Genomic DNA, 21803 nt, shown 5'->3' with positions numbered 1-21803 from the left:
AGAGGTAGATCACATGCTGTCTTTCAGGCCCTGGTCTGTGTGAAGCCCCTGACACACAGCCTAGGTCAGAGCAGTGCTCGGTAAACAGTGGCCATTACAGTCATTAGCGCCTCTGTAGGCTGGCCATCCAGGAAACACGTGTCAGGTACTAAGCACGGTGATACACAGCACACAGTAGGTGCATAATAAACAGCAGCTGTGACTGTGGTGCTCATTAACCCCTCCCTGGTTCTATTCGGCTCTCCTTGGTACAAACCCCTGGTACCAACTCCAGCTTCCATCTCGGCCAGAGGTTCTGGGGAGGTCTCAGAGGCCCAGATCCAAAAGGTCCTGAGAGGTCAGCCAGGCCGCACCTGATTTGACAGAGGACAAGCTGTCACCTTTCGACCCCTGGCACCTCAGGGATCAAGCTGAACCCAGGCCTCCAGGCTCTAGGCCGCAGGGTCAGAGCCCACGGGCTAGGGAGGGGTGAGAACCATCCCACGGTGGCCCTACCCGGTGGGCTGCAAGATGCGCTGGCGAGGGCAGCAGAGGGGAGGGTGTGCTTGTGGTGGGGGTCCAGGCCCCACCAGCTCCAGGGTGTGCCTCTGTCTTTTAAAGACCATGTACATCACTGCCGTCTCTGCAGTGTCCGTCGCTATAACTCAGCGACATTGACTGGACTCGTCACTTTGCAGTTCCAAATCTCCATCACCACAACTCAGCTTTGCCCGAAGTCCCCGTAGTCCCCCCACCTCTCCCTTGGAAGCCACAAATGCACTTTGACCTCTGTGCACGTGCTTGTTCTAGATCAGCCGTTCTCAACCTGTGAATCGCAACCCCTTTGCGGGTCGAAGGACCCTTTCACAGGGGTCGCCTAAGAACATCGGAAAGCACATTATTTCTGATGGTTGGGGGTCACCACAACATGAGGAACTGTATGAAAGGGTCGCGGCATCAGGAAGGTTGACAACCACTGTGCCAGATACTTCAGATAAAGGGGATCAGACAATGTTTGCCCTTTGGTGGCCGATTTACTTCCCCCGTGTGAGGCTTTCCTGGTTTCTCCAGGCTGTAGCAGGTCGCGGGACGGTCTCTGTCGAGTCACAGCGACAGAAGGAACGCGGCCGGGCCCCACCCCGCATGATTCTGCTCCTTAGGACTCAAGTGCTCTCTCAGTGCACTCCCCGACTGATGGGCGCTTCGATCCTCCCACCCCTGTCCACCTCGCAGAGAGAGGGAGTGCTGCAAGGAACGCTGGGGCGCAGGCACCTACCTGCTTGCGCGCTAGGACAGCCCCTTGGGGTGCGTGTGAGCACGGCCTGCCGCTTGTCACTTGAAAAGTCCTTTGCACCTTCATATGGACTTCGGGTGTGCACTGACAACGCACTGCGGTTTTGATCGGTGTCGTGGGCTACGCATTGGGCGGCTAACCTCAAGAAGATGCATTCGAAACCGCCAGCAGCACCGTGGGAAACAGCCGAGGCCTTCTGCTCCCGTAAAGATGCGCAGACTCAGAAACAGCCCGCCCCGTTCTCCTCTGTCCTCCGACATAGACATCGCTGTGAATCCGAATGGCCTCGAGTTGTTATTTTGGTTTCACCCCCCCCCCCCCACACACACAATGTGGTGTAGAAGTAGCCCTGGTGGCGTACACAGTGGGTTCTGTATTGGGCTGTTAACCGCAAGGTCAGTAGCTCGAACCCACCAGCCTCCTCTGGGGATAAAGATGAGGCTCTCTGCTCCCATAAAGATGTTTGGTTTCAGAAACCCCAGGGGCAGTTCCACCTGTCCTTCAGGGTTGTCAGGAGTGGGGCACCCACCCAGTGGGATTGAACCACAGGACTGTATGTGAACGGACATCGTGGAATGAGTTAGCTGTGTCTGTTAAAAAAATATTTTTAAATAGCAGGAGGGTTCAGGTGAACGTAGCACAGGAGTCCCGATGGCACAGTGGCTAAGTACTGAGCTGCTAACTAAAAGGTTGGGAGTTCGAACTCACTAGTTGCTTTTCAGGAGAAAGATGAGGCAGTCTGCTTCTGTAAAGACTTACAGCCCTGGAAGCCCCGTGGGAGCATCCCACTCTGCTCTGTAGGGTCACTCTGAGTTGGAATCCACTCGCCGGTGTGGGAGCACTGTTGCGTGTGCTAATTGGTTATTTGTATTGCATGGTTAGGGTTCTTGTTCTTTTTACACTCTTGATAGCAAACCTTTATCATATATGTTATCAAAAATCTCCCAATTTGAAGCTCTCTCTTAACTTTGTGGACAAAGTGTTGGATGAAAAAAACAATTTAATTGTGATGGCATCCTGGGGAACCCCTTAATCCTCACCGAAATCTGAGGAGCTGTGGCCCCTACTAAGAGGGTCTATCACAGGGAGGTCACACAGCTAGTGAGGGGTGGGGGTTGGGGGGCCAGGGCTTGCAAGAGCGTGGGGTGGGGGTGAGGGGTGGGAAGTGAGCAGGCGTGGCTCTCTCAGTGCCCTGGGGCTGCTGCTGTGCAGGAGTCCCCGCAGGGAAGGGCTCTGAAGCTCAGAGGCTCATTCTCTAAAAGTTCTGAAGGCTGACAAGGCCAAGTCAGCGTCTCAGTTGTGTGATTCCTTCCCTGTGGTCCAACTCTTGGCTTGTAGATGAGCCCACACATGATACCTGTCTCCCCCAAACCTCCTTTCACCCCTATGCCGTGTGTGTGATCAGCTTGCTTGCTTTTCTTAGATTTAGAACCCAATCCTATTTCGTTCTGCTTGATCAGAACAAAGAAAACCTTCTTTCCAAGGGGAACAGCCTGCAGGTATTAGAGGGATGACCTCCCTGCCATCGAGTGGATTCGACTCCTGTGACAGGGTAGAATGGTCCCTTTGGCTTTTCAACACTTTAAATCTTTGTGGGAGGAGACAGCCTCATCTGTGGCCTGAGGACTGGCTGGTGGGTTCGAACCAATGAGCTTGTGGTTAGCAGCTCAGTGTAGCCCACTACACCACTAGAGCTCCAAGACACTGGTTCACCCTTAAAATTCTAGAAATTTCAATGGAAGTTTCCATTAGGACTGACAGAAAGCAAGGCTGTGGAGGTCAGAGATGGGGCAAAGCAGGGCCCCCTTCCCTTTCCTGGGAGGCCTGAAGCGCTAAGTGCCCCAGCTTCTCAGCTTGGGAAAACAGCGGAGTGGCGGAGTGCGTTAGGGAAGGACAGCAGGTTCGAGCCCCACAGCTGCTCTGCAGGAAGACGAGGCAGCCGGGCCTCTGGCACCCTCTCTGGGGTGGCTGCGAGTCACAGTGGACTTGGGAGCAGCAGGTTCGTGGCGCTGTTACTGGATTCTGAGAATGGGCACTTCGAGGTGACAGCCTGAGACCCCCTGGTGGCACAGAGGTTACGTCTTGGGCTTTGGTCCCAAAGATCAGCAGGTCAAACCCCCGTTATTCCTTGAGAGAAAGAGGGGGCTTTCTGCTCTTGTAAACAGTGCAGTCTTAGGAACAGGGCAGACCTACCCTGTCCTACAGGGTCATTCACTATGAGTCGGCATTGAGTCAAAGGTCCTGACGTTTGTTTGAGAGATGGAGGGAGGCCCATTGGCTGATTTACTGCTGCCATGTTGTGTGTCTGGGGAGGTCGGGGTGGTGGCAGTGACCAGAGGACCGGCATCTCCTCAGGGAATGACTTGGGCTTTGTCTTCTCAGGCCTGGAGTTTATTCAGAAGAGCCAGCAGGCCCAGCCTGCAGGGCCGCTGGTGGTGCTGCTGTCCCCGGTGGGCGGGTACAGCCGGGTGCTCAACGTTGCCTGCCAGCGCCTGGCCAGGGCCGGGGTGGTGCTGGTCGCCGCTGCTGGCAACTTCCGCCTGCCTCTACTCGCCCGCCTCAGCCCCGGAGGTAAGTGCTGGTGCCCATGTGTCCCAAGAGGGGCCTGGGGGGCACACTGGGTACTCCTGTGGTGTGTTCTCCGAAGGGGGTCCATCCCCCTCTGAAAGCTCAGGGGTCCCTGGCAGCCCCCTCCCCACATCAGAATTCTTTGGTGTCTGGCTGCCCCCAAGCCCCAGCCTGCTACACCAGGGCGAGGCGTGAGAGGCTGGGAACAGAGGGCCTCTTTCACAGAGGCAGCAGTCAGCAGCACCGGCCTCTGCCAAGTCCATGCTAGACACGAACCTGGAGGCTGGCAGTCTGGTGCGTGTGCATGACCTGGGCTTCACCTGACCCACATTTGCAGGCCACCCACTGCATGGTGGGACCCTGTCTAGGGTTCGGGGTCTATGGAGTGTGTGTGTGTGTTGGGCAGGGGGCTAGTGGTCCAATCACAGAGCTGGCAGCACTAATGGTTAACATGCTCGGCTGCTCGTGGAAAGGTCCAAGGTTTGAGTCTACCCAGACATGCCCTGGAAGACAGCCCGGCGACCTGCTTCTGAGACATCAGCCCTCGACAGCGTCCTGGTGCGCCCAGCTCTCCTGTGGACACACTCTTCTCAAGGCCGCTGCTTCGACCCCACTCACTGGCCTGTCAGCGCGGCCCTCTCTGGATACCCAACAGAACAAAACCAACAACGCCTGGTTCATCCGCTCCCTTCCCTCTGCCTTGCCCCATAACTACCTCACGCACCAAGGGGCTGGGGCTGGGGGCTTGTTGTCGGTCTCCTCCACTGGATGCCAGCTCCCAGGGCAAGGGTTTGTCTCTGTGGGCACTCCCAGCAGTGGGCAGAGTAGGCCCTGGAGAAGGGTAATCGTGGGGATCAGCCAGTCCAGCTGATAGGGTTTCTGTTTGTTCCTGAAGCCCCTCTGCCACCTGCCCTCTGTCTCTACCTCTCTAGGTCATCACTGTTGGGGCCACTAATGCCCAGGACCAGCCGGTGACCCTGGGAGCCCTAGGGACCAGCTTTGGCCGCTGTGTGGACCTCTTTGCCCCAGGGGACGACATCATCGCGCCTCCAGTGACTGTAGCACCTGCTTTGCATCACAGAGTGGACGTCACAGGCCGCTGCACATGTGGCTGGTGAGCTGCCCGTTGCTCACCCCCTTGAGCCACCATGATTCGAACAGCTAAAGGTCAGGCAGGGTCTGCACCAGGCCCTCTGTGGGCCAGCCTCTCTGCCGGGCACAGGCAGCCAAAGACAAGCCAGGCCTGGCAGCAGGCGCCCTCAAGGACACTCGGTCTGTGGTGGAGACAGGTGCAGGTTCGGGGCATCAAAGATCCAGAGCAAAAAAATATATCATTGTGAATGAGGCAGAGCACGGAGTAGAGACCCAAAGCCCATCTGCAGGTAACTGGACATCCCCTCACAGAAGGGTCACATGGAAGAGACGAGCCAGTCAGGGTGCAGTGTAGCACCAATAAAATATACAACTTTCTTCTAGTTCTTTAATGCTTCCTCACCTCCACTATTATGACCCCAATTCTACCTAGAATTGGGCTAGACCAGAGCATGTACACAGATACAGATAGGAACTGGAAACACAGGGAATCCAGGACAGATAAACTCCTCAGGGCCAATAATGAGATTAGTGATACCAGGAGGGGAAGGGAAAGGAGGGGGGAGAAAGGGGGAACCGATCACAATGATCTACATATAACCTCCTCCCTGGGGGATGGACAACAGAAAAGAGGGTGAAGGGAGATATTGGTCAGTGTAAGACATGAAATAATAATTTATAAATGATCAAGGGTTCATGAGGGAGGGGGGAAAATGAGGAGCTGATACCAAGGGCTTAAGTAGAAAAAAAATGTTTTGAACTGATGATGGCAACAAATGTACAAATGTGCTTGACACAATGTATGTATGCATTGTGATAAGAGTTGCATGAGCCCCCAATAAAATGATTAAAACAAAAAGCATAGAGAAGCCAGGACTAGGGCACAGGGAGCCCGGGTGAGGTGGGGTGAGGTGGGCACCTGACCATCCTGAGGACCAGAGGAGGAGTGTCTGAGCTGGGCACGGAAAGATAGATACAAGGTTTTCAAAAGCAAACAGCAATTGCCAAAGCCTAGGGGTGAGTGCATGGAGTCCTGGTGGCACAGTGGTTATGCTTTGGGCTGCCAACCACAAGGTCAGCAGTTCAAAACCACCTGCTACTCTTTGGGAAAAAGACGAGGTTTTCTCCCCACCCACCTCCCAAGGACTCAGAATAACGAAACTCACTGCCATCAAGTCATCTGACTCCTCGTGACCCTGTGACACACGGGCAGAACTGCCCCTGTGGGTTTCTGAGACTGACGTTCGACATGGAATAAAAAGCTTCACCTTTCTCCAGCGGAGCAAGTGGTGGATTCGAACTGCTGACCTTGAGATGACCAGCCCAAAGGGTAACTCCCTATGCCACCAGGACCCCTGCTCATAGGATTATATGCCAGGGGCTTACGTGGAGAGCAAATGTTTTGAGAATGATGAGGGCAATGAATGTTCAAATGTGCTTGATACAATGGATGCATGTATGGATTATGATAAGAGTTGTATGAGCCCCCAATAAAATGATTTTTTTAAAAAGCAAAAGAAACGCAAAGGGCAGCTTTGCCCTGTCTATAGAGTCCAGCGAGGCTTTTCTGAGCTAGAAATGTGGTAGACTAAGACGCCAGGGGTCTCACTGACTTTCACTCAGCAAGAGGCTACAGTGGCCGAGAGAAAGCTGGGTGTGTCTGTGCATGCATGTGTGTATTCGTGTGTGCATGCACACATGTGGGTAGGCGTGCATGTACTGGTGTGCGCATTGGTGTGAGTAGACACATGAGCAGAGGAGTCCCCTATTGCGGGGGGCAGGCCACCCTGTCTCTTACTGCCTGCTGCCTGACCCTCTGCCCAGGCATTGTGGCTGTAATGCTGACTGCTAAGCCAGAGCTCACCCTGGCCGAAGTGAGGCAGCGGCTGATCCACTTCTCTGCCAAGGGCTCATCAATGAGGCCTGGCTCCCTGAGGAGCAGCGGCTCCTGACCCCCAACCTGGTGGCCACACTGCCCCCACCCCACCCCCGTGCCCACGGAGCAGGTAAGTGGGTGGCCCGGGAGGTGGTGTGAAGTCTGGGTGTAGCGTGGGGAGGAGGCACAAGAACGGGCTGTCTCGGGGCTGTGTGGAGCCCCCTCAGTGTTCTGCCTGGAAGAGCAGAATCATTTCGGGAGCCCTAAGAAGAGCCCTGGTGGTGTCGTGGTCACACGTTAGGCTGTGAACCCAAGGACCGCAGTTCGAAACCACCAACCACTCCTCAGGAAAAAGACTGGACTTTGGACTCCTGTAAACAATGATAGTCTTGGAGACTCACAGGGGCAGTTCTACCCTGGCCTGTCCTTTTGTCGTGAGTCAGCATCGACTCAATGGTAGGGAGTTTGTTTTGTTTTTTGGCGGGGATCAGTGAGCAGAGCCCAGAGCCCCAGTCCTGACGCTCAGGGCGTTGTTGCAGGTGGGCAGCTGCTCTGCAGGACCGTGTGGTCAGCGCCCTTGGGGCCTCGGCGGATGGCCACAGCAGAGGCCCACTGCGCCAGTGACGAGGAGCTGCTGTGCTGCACCAGTTTCTCCAGGAGCGGGAATAGGCTGGGCGAGCACATGGAGGTGACCAGCACCCCTCCCCACCTCTGTGATCTCAGCCCAGATCAGCAACCCCACCCTGGCCTGCTGCCCCCAACCAATGTCTCCAAGCTTCAGGGGCTGCTCACGTGCCAGTACACCGCTCGGGGTTGGGGGGGAGTACCACCCAAGAAGCAATGCCTGCCTGGGCATGGAGGGCCCTCCGTGGTAGGAGGAACCCTGGCCGTGCCCTGGGCATGAGCTGGGCTTCGAGGCTCAGGTCAGCCATCGGAACCCACCTGCTGCTCTGTGGGCTTCCTAAAGAGCTACAGCCTGAGAAACCCACAGGGGCAGTTCTGGGTCCTGTAGGGTCACGATGAGTTGGGATCTACCCGAGGGCAGTGAGTTCCTTTTGGTTTGGCTGGGTGTGTGTGGGTACAGACTAGCATGGCACGGGTGCCCCGTAGGGTTGTGACTTCCAGACTCTGATTTCAAGGGTACCTTTGAAATTTCACTCACTCGTTCTGGGAGTTGAGACATCTTCTCAAACCACCACAGGGTTAAGTGAGGACCCAGGGTTTGTTGGAAAAGCAGAGGCCGAGGGTGAGGGAGAGAAGTCGGTGTCTGAGCGCACTAGGGAGTGCGTGCTGGAGAGAGCGGGGAGAGGCCTTGCCCTCAGCCATTTCCCTCTCGGTGCCTGCACCGTCAGCTTCAGGAAGACCCAAACCCAAACCAACCCCCTGCCGGCGAGTTGATGCCAGCTCTCAGCCCCCTGAATTACACGGAGCACGCTGCCCTTGTGGAGTTTCTCCTTGGCTGTCACCGACAGGCCTATCTTCTGTGGCATTGCTAGCTCTGTGGGTTTGAACCACCAACCTTCTTGGAGCACCAATGGCGCTGCCTGGGGCCTCAGAGCCAGGAAGCACTCTGCCCAGGCATCCAGCAAGCTGGCTTGGGCAGGGCTCTGAGCTCTCTGTCCCCAGAGATGTCTGAGGAAGGCTGACTGGCTTCCAGCCGGGGTGCAAGAAGTCAGGATGAGGGGCCCCTGAGACCAGCGCCCTCCATCTCATCTCAGCACTCTGACTCCCCTTCTAAGGCTGGCTCTTTTGTCTGTGCTTGGCTCCCAGGCCCGAGGGGGCAGGCGGGTCTGCCTGGCTCCCAGTGCATTTGGGGGCCAGGGTGTCTACGCTGTGGCCAGGTGCTGCTTTCTGCCCTGGGCTAACTGCAGCGTCCACACAGCACCCCCAGCTGGTTCCGGGGCAGAGACTCGAGCCCACTGCCGCCATCAGGACCACGTTCTCACAGGTAGGACTTGGGCCCCACTCTGAGGTATGCATCCAGCCCCCACTGGGCTTGGTCCTCACCCAGCATAAATAACCCTTTAACTTTGGAACCAGACAACCCTGTTCAAGACCCATTCCTACTGCTTATTCATGGTGTGACCCTGAATAGGTGACTTGGCCTCCGTCCCACCCTCTTGGCACTTTCCTTATCAGAGGGGATGGGATGGCCACCCCTGACCTCCACCCCGCCTTGGGCTGCGGGGAATTGAGCACCCATCTCCACCTGACCACAATGCCTGCCATCTTTTATGATCTCCAGTTTCCGTCCCGCATGTTTCCCCGACAAGTTCTCATCTTACCTTGACGTGTTTCCAGGCTTCTCAACTCCCACTCAGGCCCTCACGGATAGGCCAGGGACTGGGGAGAAGAGACGCTTGGTGGCTGGGTTCTCCCACCTGCACCGGCCATCCTCTGCCCTCTGCTACCGCAGGCTGCAGCTCCCACTGGGAGGCTGAGAACGTCGGCACCCACAGGCAGTCTGTGCCGAGGCCACGTGGTCAGCCTGGCCAGTGTGTGTGCCACCAGGAGGCCAGTGTGCATGCTTCCTGCTGCCATGCACCGAGCCTGGAGTGCAAAGTGAAGGATCACGGAGCTCCCAGCCCGGCCAGGAAGGTGAGGAACGTGGGCGGGATGGCGCCTGGTGTCCATCATTCTCATGGGCCTGCGTGGAGGGGTGTGTGTGTGTGATGCATGCAAACCAGCCAGATTTCTGCCTCATTCGAGGTTTGATTGAGCCCCTTAGCAAATCCTCCTGGGGCTTGGCCGGGCCCTGGAGACACAGGGATGACCCCACCAGGACACTGAGGAGGTGATGCCTGAGCTGGATTATTGTGGGGTGGAGGCCCAGCGGCATGGGAGCCCCCCAGGAACCTGCAGGAAAACTGCCTCCACTGAAACAGCTGTTGCGGGGCAACCCTGCTTGTTAAGAGCCAGGGCACCTTCTCCCAAGGAAGCCCCAGCGCCTGCTCTTTCAGTGCTCGCAGATGGCAGCATTGTGGCTCCGCTGATGCATTCCTGTGGGCAGGACTGCCCTCCTCCCCCTGTGCTCAGAGCTGTGGAGTCCAGACCCACAAACAGCCCCGCGGGGTCCTCCAGGGGAGGAGACGGCATACGGAATTGGTCAATGGCATGCGCCTAATAGGCACCAAGCGCTAAGAAGAAAGGTAGAGCAGAGGCAGGAATGGTGGCGTGCGTGATGGCTGTGGGGGGTTGTCAGGAAAGGCCTCCATGAGAAGGTTCCATTTCAGCGATGACCGAAGCACCCAGGAGGCAAGCTCCGGGGAACAGTGTTTGAGGCTGAGAGAACAGCCCAGGGAAAGGCCCTGCGGTGGCTGATGTGAGAGCAGGCAAGCCAGGGGCCCTGGCAGGAAGCTTCCCGGTGGAAGTCCTCAGAGCGGTTGGGCCGAGCAGGTCGGCCCGAGGGCCACAGCCAAGACTGGGCTTCTCCGCAGGGTTTGCGTGCAGGCAGGAGGGACGTGCCAGGTTCACTGGCCGCAGAGCTGAGTGCGGGCAGAAGCCTGGAGCCGTGGTGGGTGGCTGCACTGTGGGTGCAGGGCAGGGCACCACTCACTTCCTTGCCTCGCCCCCCCCCCCCCCCACTCCAGCAGGTGGCTGTGGCCTGTGGGGAGGGCTGGACCCTGTGGACAATACGTGTGTGGTGAGGCGCCGGGATGTCGACCTCAGTGCAGGTCGCAGCCTACTGTGTAGCCACTGCGCCACCAGGGCTCCCCCTGCAAAGTGGGGTCCTTTAAGGACTCATTGACAAAGCTTGGGCAAATGCTAACCTGACACTGGCTCATCAATACAGCAGTCAGGCCTCTGCTGAGCTGTCACCTGCGAAAGTCCTGGGCCTGACCAACCTAGGTTGTCCACTGGGGTGCCTATAGGTCCCAGCCTCCTCCCCATGCCCTGCCTTGGTTCAGCAGTTCCCCCTGGGCATGCTTGCTGGTCCACATTCTGGTTCCCGTGGCCCTGTCTCGCCCTCTTGGGGGAGGTGTCTAGTACCGAAGGTGGCCTGGGGGAGTGTGAGGTCATGCGCATTGCCAGCTCGTGAGCAGCCTCCATGCAGCACACATACAACTGGGGCGGGTTTTCCTCTGCAGACACTCCCTTGCCATCTGTGGTAGGGACCTGGCTCCAGACAGCCTTCCAGCTGGGGAGCAGGGGCTGCAGGTCCCTCGGAGCAGGGTGATGACAATTGGCAGGAAGGTCTGTGGCCTCCTCGTTCCAAGCCATGGACACAGCACTGACTCCATGGGATCAGTGTATGTATCCCATGCTGTATGTACTCCCTCAATGCAAGAATATTTTGTTTTATTAAACTGGCATTCCATGATGCTCACCTTCCTGACATGATCACTGTAGACAAAGCGGGTGCATAAGCAAACGTGGTGAAGACAGCTGATGGTGCCCGGCTATCAAAAGACATAGCGTCTGGGATCTTAAAGGCTTGAGGATAAACAAGCGGCCATGTAGCTGAGAAGCAACAAGGCCCACAAGGAGGAAGTACACCAGCCTGTGTGATCATGAGGTGTCGATAGGATCAGGTGTCCGGCATGAAAGAACAAAAAATTCTATCATTGTGAATGAGAGGGAGTGCGGAGTGGAGCCCCAAGGCCCATCTGCAGGCAACTAGACATTCCCTTACAGAAGGGTCTCGGGGAGGAAATGAACCAGTCAGGGTGCAATACTGATGAAACATACAACTTTCCTCTAGTTCTTTAATGCTTCCTCTTTCCCCATTACCATGACCCCAATTCTACCTTACAAATTCGGCTAGACTAGAGGATGTACACTGGTACAGAGAAGAGCTGGAAACACAGGAAATCCAGGACAGATAAACCACTCAGGACCAATAATGAATAGATACCAGGCGAGGAAGGGGAAGGTGGGGGAGAAAGGGGAACCGATCACAATGATCTACATATAACCCTCTCTCTGCGGGACGGACAACAGAAAAGTGGGTGAAGGGAGATGTCAGACAGTGTAAGACATGGAAAAGTAATAATAATTCATAAATTATCAAGGGTTCATGAGGGAGGGGAGGGAAAAAATAAGGAGTTAGCTCAATTAGAAAGAACATGTTTGGGAATGATGATGGCAACAAATGTAAAAATGTGCTTGAGCGATGGATGGATGGATTGTGATAAGAGCTGTATGAGTCCCCAATAAAATGATTAAAAAAAAAGAAGCTTGGAGACGCATAAGCTCTGTATTATTAAAAAGGGGACCAGATTCACACCATTATTTCAAAGTTCCACACGGAAACGTGGCACCACTTGGCCCTGTGCCAATAGCCCAGGGTGCCCCCACCCCTGGCTGTGCTGTGACATTTGGAGAAAAATGGGGGTGAGAGACCTCCAATTTGACATTTTTGAAAAATTTATTTTAAGCTCCTGTAAGCTGAGTAATCTTGCCATCTACAACCCAAAAGCAGAATTCAGATTCCTCCCTTGTTTACTCCCTTTAGAAATTGGATACACAGGACTTTGTGTACCAGAGGTAGCAGACGGGAGGTTGCCGTCAGCTTGCTCCAGGTTTACCAGGCAAGTGCGGGCACCTCAATATGCGCAGGGAGGGAGGGCTGGGTGGGGCAACAGGCTGGGTCTGAGGACAGGTGTATCTCAGTGGGGAGTGGCCACTGGAGCACACCAGTATTCTCACGGGCAAGATGGCTGCTGGGTGCCTCAAAGGGTCAGACTGGCCACCCAGCACCGGGGCAGTCATGCAATTTCTGCTCCAACTGCAGACTGTTTAAAAAATGACAACTCTTCCCTGTTGGAACTGTTGCTGCTAGATTACATTAGGGCAAAGCCACCAGCAGAGTTGCAGATCGCAGCTGTTGGAAGTCAAGTGGTCACCAGCAAGGAAGCGTTGTTTATTTCAGGGAGCTGCCAATGGGGAGACCCCAAGACATATCACCACCTGTGACTCAATGTCATGTCTACAGCACCTTCTGGGGGGGTGGGGGTAGGTGGAGAGGTGGGGTGGGTGGGGGGAGACGACACACGATTGCTCAAAATCAAACTTAAAACATCATACCTGAAATTGCTAAACATCAGAAATCCATAAGATTTCCCATCTGCCTGCCAGTTCCTCTGAGGTCACAGTTCGGCTCCTCAAAGCGGGCCCCGGCACCCACCCCGTACCCGTGTGCCTGACAACAGGCATCGTGAGCCTGCAGGGGTGTGGCTGCAGGGGACATGCTGTTGCCCGGGGGTCCGCACACAACACAATAAGAAACCAAAAGGCTCACCAGGGGCTGGCTGTGCTCCTGACTTGGCACAGCTCAGTGGCAGTGGCACCCGGCACTTCTCAGGGCCCCCCTCGTTCTTGCAAAGCAAGGCAAAAAACAGTAGAAGATGGAACTAGAGGCCTGCAGCCCACAATGCAGGATGTACTGAACCCAAGAAGCACAGTCACCGCCACGCCCAGGTCCCCGCCCTACAGGAGCTGGCTTCTAGGCCGAAATTCGTGACCTGTGCACATGGCCACACGCGGGAAATACAATTAAGTGGATGGTGGGTCAACTGCTTTCTGGAAGAAGAACCCTTCGTTCTGGTCCCTGTCTTCGCAGGGCTAATGAGCCGTGATGTCTCATGGTCCTCCCCTGTGGTCAAGGTGCCACGAGACCCACGGGGATGCATCACCCATTTCAGACCCGGAACCCACGGACAACCGGTACCCAGGGGCCAGGAACCGAGGGTTGGGTTTAAGCTAATGATCGCAGGTGGCGCGATTCATGACTACAGTTTATTCAATATGTCTCCAAGCGTTAAAAAGTCAAACTGCAGTAAAACTGTACCTTAAAGTGCTTTTTATTTTGGTATTTTTAAAATTTGTTGTGGGGCAACTCCTAGCTTTGTGAAGGACCGATATAAAGAATGCACCCTGTATGTCTGGAGAACACAGCGTTTTTATTGCTCTTTTCACTCTCAAATGACATCAGAAAAATAGCTTAAAGAGCACAATCATTTCCAATTTTTGATCATGGCAACATTTCAATAAGATCCACGCTTATGCCCAGAGCGGCCATCCACACCTGTCTGAGATGCTGTACAAATAGGGAGACATATTAAATACAAAGGTCCATGTAAACAGAATTCCGTAACTACTACTGTACAACCATGAAAATGAACTTTATCACATATCTTTACATCAGTTTAAATTGGATATTCCTATTCAATGTTACTGCAAGATTAAAAATTTGCCCCCACACATCTAAAGGCAGCTTGCTTTTTTTTCTCTTTAATATAAAAACCAAAGGGATTTTGTTTGTAAGCATCACAGAGGAAGCAACAGCTCGCCTTCACTCCTGTTATGCTCATGTAACAAAAAGCCCGCCGCCGCCGGCTTGATTTCCTAAAACCCCCACCAAAGTGGGGACCCCCATGGGACAGCGGACCCACATGCTAGAGCGCCCTGGTGCCAGACAGCTCCCAAGCCTCCTAGTGGCCAAAGAGTGCTTCCTCTTAACACCAAGGCCGCCCACTGCTGGAGAGGGCTCCCAGCTCCACCTCCAGGCTCTTCCGAAGGGCTGAGGCGAGATTCTGATTTCAAAAAAGGTGGTGTGCATCCCCTGACTCTGCCGACTGCATGTTCCGCTACGGGTCCACATCGTCAAGGTCACCTCTTAAGTCACCAATCATCATGGGGGATTCAGAGCCCTGGGTGAAGAAAGAGACGCTAAAATCACATACACCCCCTCCCCACCTGTGCATGTGGTGAGGTCCCAAAGACAGGGCATTGTGTACAAATGGAGGGCAGCACTTCGGGCCCCTGAGCACTGCACAGCCACACAGCCAGTTATACCTGCTGTAAACGCCTCTCCCCGTTCTCGTTGGCAGGACTGCTCTCTGACCCATTACTGCTTCCTGATTGCTCCTTCTCATTCAGCAAAGCGGTGGCGTATGCCAGTGTGTCCTGCAGGAGATTCACACACAAGAGGAGTCATGGGTGTGCAGAAGGAGCAGCAATCACCAGGGTGCTCTGAGTGGGGCTCCCACAGCCACCAGGGCTCCCAGCTCTGCCTTGGTCCTGCGCCGGGACCAAAATTGCAGCACCAGGCTCCTTTCTGCTGAGCAAGGGATTCACGGAGCTGCTGAGTGGGAAACACTCGGGGCGGTCTTCTCCCTGGCTCAACAGCTGCTCCTGCTAGTGCTCTTTTGCAACCCACATCTCTCTTTTTGAGGCCACAGTTCCTAAGAAATAGGGTAAAGAGCCCACTTGAGGGGTGTCAAACCCCACCTTTAGAAAGGGAATCCTCACCTGAGCGGAAATCGTTCGCTGAAAGGTTTTTCCAGTTGATGTTTCGTTAGAGACATTGCTCTGTGGCGTCCAGTAATGTTCTGACATCTGAGATGAAAGGAGGTCAAAGACGCCGTCAGAGACGAAAGGTCACTCACAGGGCTCCACCATCTCTTCCACGAGATGTTCAGAGTGTAAACAATAGCTAAAACACACCTGAACGTGGATACGAAACGAGCCAACCTGCTAGTAACCAGGAGATGACTTCATGGAAGGTTCCCGACCACTTTCAAGGCCTCCACAAAAGAACAATTCTCCTAGAGCCCTTCCTTTCCAGCCTGTGCGTGAGTCTCGTTCTTTCACGCAAAAACGCAATACATAGAGGCAGCTATCAACTACACCACACCGGTGTGTGAGGTCTGAACGTTCTCTAGGCCCAGTCTCTAAATTAAGAGGATCTCGCCCCCTAATAGGAAGGGCTCTTAGTGAATCCTATAATATAGTCTAAGAAAGTGGTTCACAACCTTCCTAATGCCACGCCCCTTTAATACAGTTCCTCAAGTTGTGGTGACTCCCCCAACCATAAAATCGTTTTTGTTGCTGCTTCATAACTGTAATGTTGCTCCTGTTATGAATTGGGCAACCCACAGGTTGAGAACGGCTGGTCTAAGAAGCTCAAAACTCAATTACCTTCTTTTGTAACCACTGCACAGCCCAACTCCAGTGATGGGAATTCTCCTTGAAATATTCTTTAGCAGCAGGACACCTGGTCATCAGAGAATATTCTTATTAGCGAAATGAATTCTGGACAGCTGTGTACATTTGTTTAACTTACTAGATCTTTTATTTTGATACACATGCTGCTTTCATAGAAATCCAGTTTGTGAACAGGCAATACATTCAAGGGCTTACGTGTCAAAAGGCACCAAAAGGTATGTCTGCAGCAAAATGCCTCTGATTTATCTGACTCCTAGACTAATCTCTATGAAAATTTTGTGTTCTTCATCCACAAATCAATGGAAAGCAAAATGGGATCTACCCATGCAACGGAGTATCACTCATCATAAAGAAAACCAAAGCCCCGATACATACTAGGACACAGATAGCCCTTGAAATCATGATGCTGAATGAAGTCAGTCAGCCACAAAAGGACAAATATTGTATGATCTCATTTTTATGAACTATCTGAGAACAGGCAGACGCACAGAGATCAAAGCTTATTAGTGGTCATAAGGAGGGCATGGGGCTATTGCTTCTGGTTGGGATGATGGGCAACTTTTGGAAATAGATAGTGATGATGGCTATATAATACAGTGAATCATACTGTACACTTAAAAATAGTCAAAAGGACAAAACAAAAAAATTCAAGGTTCACTGAAAGTTGGAACTGGAAAAACAAAACACGAAACCCACAGCAAATGGCGCCTATTCTTGGGCACAGTGAAACAAGTCTTTACTTCCCGTGACTCCATGCTAAGAAATGGATGACGGCAGGAAGGAAACATGTGTGAACTGTGGACTTGGAGGAGTGGTACCCCCGGCACCCCTCCCCGCTAGATTTTTATTTGCAAATCTATGGAGACTATGGGGGTGATACTGCCATTGATGTGTTTGTGTGATAGATGTGTTATGATCATGAAGTGTACACAGACATTTGGTTTTTTAATATTTTCACTGATACTTGAACGGAGTTATCTGCTCCTGTCAGCTATATACCATCTGTCCCCAACACTGCTTAGAAATGCTACTCTTCAGGCAGATACTGATGGCGGCATGCTGCTACTATGAAGTCGAATTAATGAACCAACAATGACGATGGAAGGATGCCCACCTTGTCTACTATGCACCACTATGTCATTTAGGTAATACATGTGTGTATGGGGCTCTCATCTACTCACCTCTGTTTAGAAAGCCCCGATACCGCTTTCATTAGTCAAAGAGCCAACGATGGCTTGCTCAAGAACCCTGGGTTCTCACCCAGCCCTGTTTTGCTTGCCGAAGTACAAACAAGGGAGTTGAACTAGCTAATCCTCCACTTTGCTTCCAACCAACCTGTGTTCAAATCCTACTACTATGAGTCTAGGCATGTCACTTAAGCCACTATGACAGGGAACTAATGGCAATACCTAACCTCATACAGTTGTTGCAAAGATATGTAATACAGCATACAGTAATACAGCACAAGCTCTTGGCACAATGCCTGGCTTCGTGGCTACAGGCAACATGACTTCTCTTGAAGGATACCTTGAAATTGGGGACCCAGAATCTGGAAGAGCAGGTGGCTACTATCATGAAAGCGACCATCTTTTGGAACTCTCCTCTTTTCATCCCTTTGGAGGTTATGGGATGAGGTTTCTGTACTTTCCAAGCAAATATGACAAGCAGAGTCAGACTGGTTAGGCCCGAAGACAGGGCAGACTTTCCTCTCCTCCAACTATATTGGACTTGTAAAGTGAACAGCAGTCCCCCCATTTCAAGCCAGTACTTACTTCTGAGCAAGAGTTACAAGAAACTTGACACACTGGTAGCAGCGACTACTGTCCACATGATTACTGTGGTGCATCAGAGCTAAAGGAAGAGGAAAGGGAATTTTAACAAGGAACTAAACGGAAAGTGGGCCTACTGCTGTTGTGACAGTGTGTGAACGACACCGATAAGCAGATAAGTGCAACACAAAGCTCGACTCAACTGGATCCCTCCACCTCTAAACTCGAACAGGCAGAAACACTACTTTTACGACACCGGAGATGGGGAAACCTGACTCCTAGGAGAACTGGAAAGGACTAACAGTTACACTGACTGATCACTCAATCCCCCACAGCCCGCTGCCACCGAGCTCACAGACAGCTACATATGGTCTCCGAGTCTAACTCTTTACAGGAGCAACAGCCCCGTTTTCCTGCCGTGGAGAGGCAGGTCAGTTTAAACCACTGGCCTCGTGATTAGCATCCCAAAGCCTAGTCCACTAGGGCCACCTGATGATTTCCTTGGAGACCTCTAAGATTCTCTATAGCCTTTCGTCTGCCAGATGGGACGATTATGATCATTAGCATCACTGCACACATTTACGGAGCCCCCACTACTGTGCAAGGAAGCACAGATTTTAAGATGTGGCCTCTGCTCTCGTGTAGCTTACAGTCTAAAGGTTTTGAGAGCCTGCTCTGGGTAGCACACATCACCGTAAAGGAGCGGCCCGGAAGGCTGTCCTTGCGAACCAATCCTGGCCCCAGGGGCCCTGCATGATAAAGCACAACTGCCCCGAGAGCTTCGGCGCTGGATCTCTACCGGAGCAGACAGCCACATCTTTCTCCAGGCTGGCTGGCTCGAACCACTGACCTTTCTGTTAGCAGCTGAACTGTTACCACAGCATCACCAGGGCTACTTTTGCAATATATAGGGACCCTGGATTTCCTTTTAATAAGTACCTAAAAAGAATCTAAAATGACTCAAGTGAACTAGAAGGACGTGAGGACAGTGAGAAGTAAAAGAATTCAAGGCCCCAGTGGCTTGCTCTCTCTCTGGCTTAGACTGTGGCTCCAGGCCCACAGGACTTGTGGTGCAGCAGTCGAGAGCGACGGCTGGAAGAGCAGCGGGGCCGGCCGTCAGGGAAGGGGCTGCACACTTGCCGAGTAATCCATTTTCGGTCTCAAACACAAATTTGACTCGCTCTACTTGTATGGGGTCTTCGATGACCTGCAAAGGAAGGAAGCAGAGGGTGGGCCGAGGAAAGAAGGGACACACAGAACACTCACTCCCAGTGGTTTTGGTAGCTCTACTTTGTTTCTCACGCCTCGAGTCCAATACAACAAAGGTCACAGTCGTGTACTTTAAAAACATCAAAATTTTTAAACTATAGCAGAAAACACCGATGAACATTTTTTGAAGATCCAATCATTTCCTATGTGTTATGTATCAACTAACTCCATATGCAGTTCTCTGCAGGTCATAAAGACATGACCTCTTTCCTAAAAATGCATGAAAGTGTGCTTTATTCCAGGTCTGCAAAGGGCTGGCAATGAACTGTGTGTGCACAGTACACTGTACAACATGTGCTCATAGTTGATCTGATAGAGCCAGTCCCACTATTGGGAACTAGTCCGTAAAAGTACTCATATCAGAAAGAGGTAAAGGAACTAGAAATAGAAGCTTTTTAATTAAAGGCATGCATGACGGATTTCCTTATCCAGAAGGCCTGCTCTGTCCTAAGGCCTATATTAGATACTTGGGCTCTAAAAGGCACATAGGCCCCTCTCCCTTTAAGGAGCCTTTCTCTAACTTCTATAAACAACCCAAAGCTTTTGATTCACTTTCTAAAGTACTGCTGCTTGTTCCAAAGGCAAGCCTGGTTATTTCCCACTCAGGTGACTGCCGTTGACTCACATGTGGTCTCCCAATCCCCCACCCGTTCCCTTTAGCCTGCTGTGCAAAGGGACTCCTTTCGAGAGGCCATTCTAAAGCACAAATCAGGCCACGCCACCCTTCGGTGAAAACCCTCCCACGGTTCCCCGTCATTGACGGCAGAGCCTGCGAATGTGAAGTGCCCAGAGGCCACTAAGACAATGCTGACTCAGAGCTGGACTCATTGCCGTCGAGGCAATCACGCCCACAGTGACCACAATGAGGCCAGTGGGGAGGTGGAGCCACACGCCTTGCTCAGAAGGACCTTGCTGCTACGGTTCTGGCTGACTGTGGCAAGCAGGAAAAGGGACTAATGAGGTCAAGAAAAATGGGATGTGGGCCGAAACAAACCTACAGGCTACTGGCATGTGGGCATAAGAAGCACTGCATAAGGACCACTGGCCTATAGCAAAAGTCCACACCCATGAGCACTGGTGCCTGAAGTCCTCTGTGATCCCCAAGCTCCAGTCGGTGTCCCCTGCTTTGGCCATCCATTTGCTTACAATGCTCTCCGCTGCTCCAGATTCCGGTGTGCAGAGCCTGTGTGGGCTGGGGAGCCAGCGCCAGGCTCAGCGCTTGGCCCTGCCACTATTACCAGGTGCCATGGGGCCCATCACTCCACAGTTCTACTTCTAATAATCTTGTATTTCGCTGATTTTAAGTGATGTCCTTCCCCAGAATTTCACACCTCTGAAATTAGGTTATATTTCACAATTGTAAAATCACCTTTTACAGTTCAAACGCTTTTATAAATTTTGGTAGAAATAACTGATTGTGTTTTATCTAACCATGGTGTCTTACCATCTCAGGGTTAGCATGAGGTTTAACGAGATAGCTATTTGCGAGTAACATGTGTCTTGTCCATGGCAAAGCTGCAACAAGGTTAAACACAAACTGTTACTTCTTCCTTCCTGGCTCTGCAATTGCTTGCGTACTTGTCTGGCTCCCTCACAAAACTTGAGCTCCTATGAGGGGGACTTTATCACCATTTATCTCAAGATCAACATGCAAAGCACACGACTGATCCCCACGGACGGGGACAGAGGCCAAATGAGTAGAAAGAACAGCCAGCATGAACACGTGACTAAGAGAGGCCCCCCCACCGGGAGCCAGCACGGACGACTTACCAAGACCTCATGGAGGAGCTGGAACGTGTTCTTCAGTTCATGCGGGGGAGCAGTTTCTAGTTGGTTCTGAAACGAATTTTAAAAGCACAGATATTCCAATCACTCTTCAGTGGAAAGCACGCCGGAGGAGAATCTGTAACGTCCCACACGTGCACTATCTGCTTCACCTCGGGCAACTCAATTCCCCTCTCAGGGCTACCGTTTCCCCAAGTGTCAGAGCTGGGGACCCAAGTAGAAGTAAACCCCCTCTCAGGAGCAGCACTCTGCGACACATTACTATGAAACCACCAATGAGGAGCAAGCAGGGAGGGAAGAAAAGGGGAGAAAACTAAGTCACCAATAAGACTTCTACCTCATTTGCATCCTACTTGGTTCTAGGTTCAAAGGCCAATGTAGCTATGAGGATGCAAAGGAGAGGCTTTGAGGTAAGTACAAGCATACTGAAAGTCAGCGGTGTGAAATGACACAACGAATGCAGAAAGCAAGGCTGACGATTCGTAGTCCTCTGTGTACTTCCGTACGGTCATGCACACACGCGGGGGAAAGGGCAGTGCATCCAACACACTCGCCCAAGGTGCCAGGTCCAGAAAGAAGTGAGCACTTTCCATACAATTCCTCACCGAGCGAGCGCTCACAACCCGAGACAGCAAGTAATAATCCTTCCTGCTTCACAGGGTGAGACACTGCCCCAGGCCACAGCAGGAGGCAGCAGTCAACGGAGGTGTTTCCGCAGAGCTGGGTACGTCTGTGCAGGAAAGGCTGAGCGCAGCTACAAACACAACTGCGCACTCATGGACTCCTGTGTTAACACTAGCCCTACCAGGGCTATAAAGAGCAGTACAGAGGGGTTAGGAAGGGAGCACACACGGTGCCACTGTGGGTCCCTGAGGGGGGGCAGAGAAGAGGATGGTGGTAGCTAGGGTGGACTTTGTATGTTTTAGTTTTTGGAAAACAACAGTCATGTACAGCTACGTAACTAAAAATGGAGATTTGAAAGTAGGAACAACGAAGTTTAAAGGTTTTCCTATACCTCCTGGAAAACTGGTCAGCAAGACGACGGCCAAGTCTCAATGTGTGGCCGTGGGCAAGTGGCTGACTCCGAGCCGCAGGTTTTCAAGTGCAACAACAGTATCACATGAGACTACTTGAGAAATTCAATAGCCACATGCTTGGGAACGATGCTTGCATCCAGGGAGAGAAGTCTAAGTACCTCATTACTCTCAATCACAAGAGAAGC

The 21803-nt window shown here is 52.7% G+C and overlaps 2 protein-coding genes across 2 annotated transcripts in view; one reads left to right on the top strand and one right to left on the bottom strand.

Moving 5' to 3' along the window:
* Window positions 1-10456, top strand: part of PCSK9 (proprotein convertase subtilisin/kexin type 9) — a 44813-nt gene extending 34357 nt beyond the window's left edge. Inside the window, 11 exon segments of the mRNA XM_013003838.1 lie at window positions 3656-3812; window positions 3814-3844; window positions 4774-4882; window positions 4885-4926; window positions 4929-4955; window positions 6758-6841; window positions 6844-6939; window positions 7349-7497; window positions 8580-8757; window positions 9226-9407; window positions 10403-10456. Coding sequence (XP_012859292.1) covers window positions 3656-3812; window positions 3814-3844; window positions 4774-4882; window positions 4885-4926; window positions 4929-4955; window positions 6758-6841; window positions 6844-6939; window positions 7349-7497; window positions 8580-8757; window positions 9226-9407; window positions 10403-10456 — 1109 coding nt within the window.
* A 3236-nt stretch (window positions 10457-13692) lies between these two features.
* Window positions 13693-21803, bottom strand: part of USP24 (ubiquitin specific peptidase 24) — a 98546-nt gene continuing 90435 nt past the window's right edge. The window contains exons 62-68 of the mRNA XM_004699640.2: window positions 20567-20632; window positions 18668-18734; window positions 17531-17609; window positions 15732-15807; window positions 15063-15149; window positions 14607-14717; window positions 13693-14461 (exon numbers count right to left, since the gene is read on the bottom strand). Coding sequence (XP_004699697.1) covers window positions 14399-14461; window positions 14607-14717; window positions 15063-15149; window positions 15732-15807; window positions 17531-17609; window positions 18668-18734; window positions 20567-20632 — 549 coding nt within the window. The 3' untranslated portion in view covers window positions 13693-14398. The remainder of the gene's footprint in view (window positions 14462-14606; window positions 14718-15062; window positions 15150-15731; window positions 15808-17530; window positions 17610-18667; window positions 18735-20566; window positions 20633-21803) is intronic.

The sequence above is a fragment of the Echinops telfairi genome, unplaced genomic scaffold (assembly GCF_000313985.2).
Source record: "Echinops telfairi isolate 266 unplaced genomic scaffold, ASM31398v2 ScPeMD7_443;HRSCAF=831, whole genome shotgun sequence".
In the NCBI taxonomy this organism is placed as follows: Eukaryota; Metazoa; Chordata; class Mammalia; order Afrosoricida; family Tenrecidae; genus Echinops; species Echinops telfairi.
The sequence above is the reverse complement of the archived record's forward strand: the minus strand, read 5'-3'. Positions and strand labels throughout refer to the sequence as shown.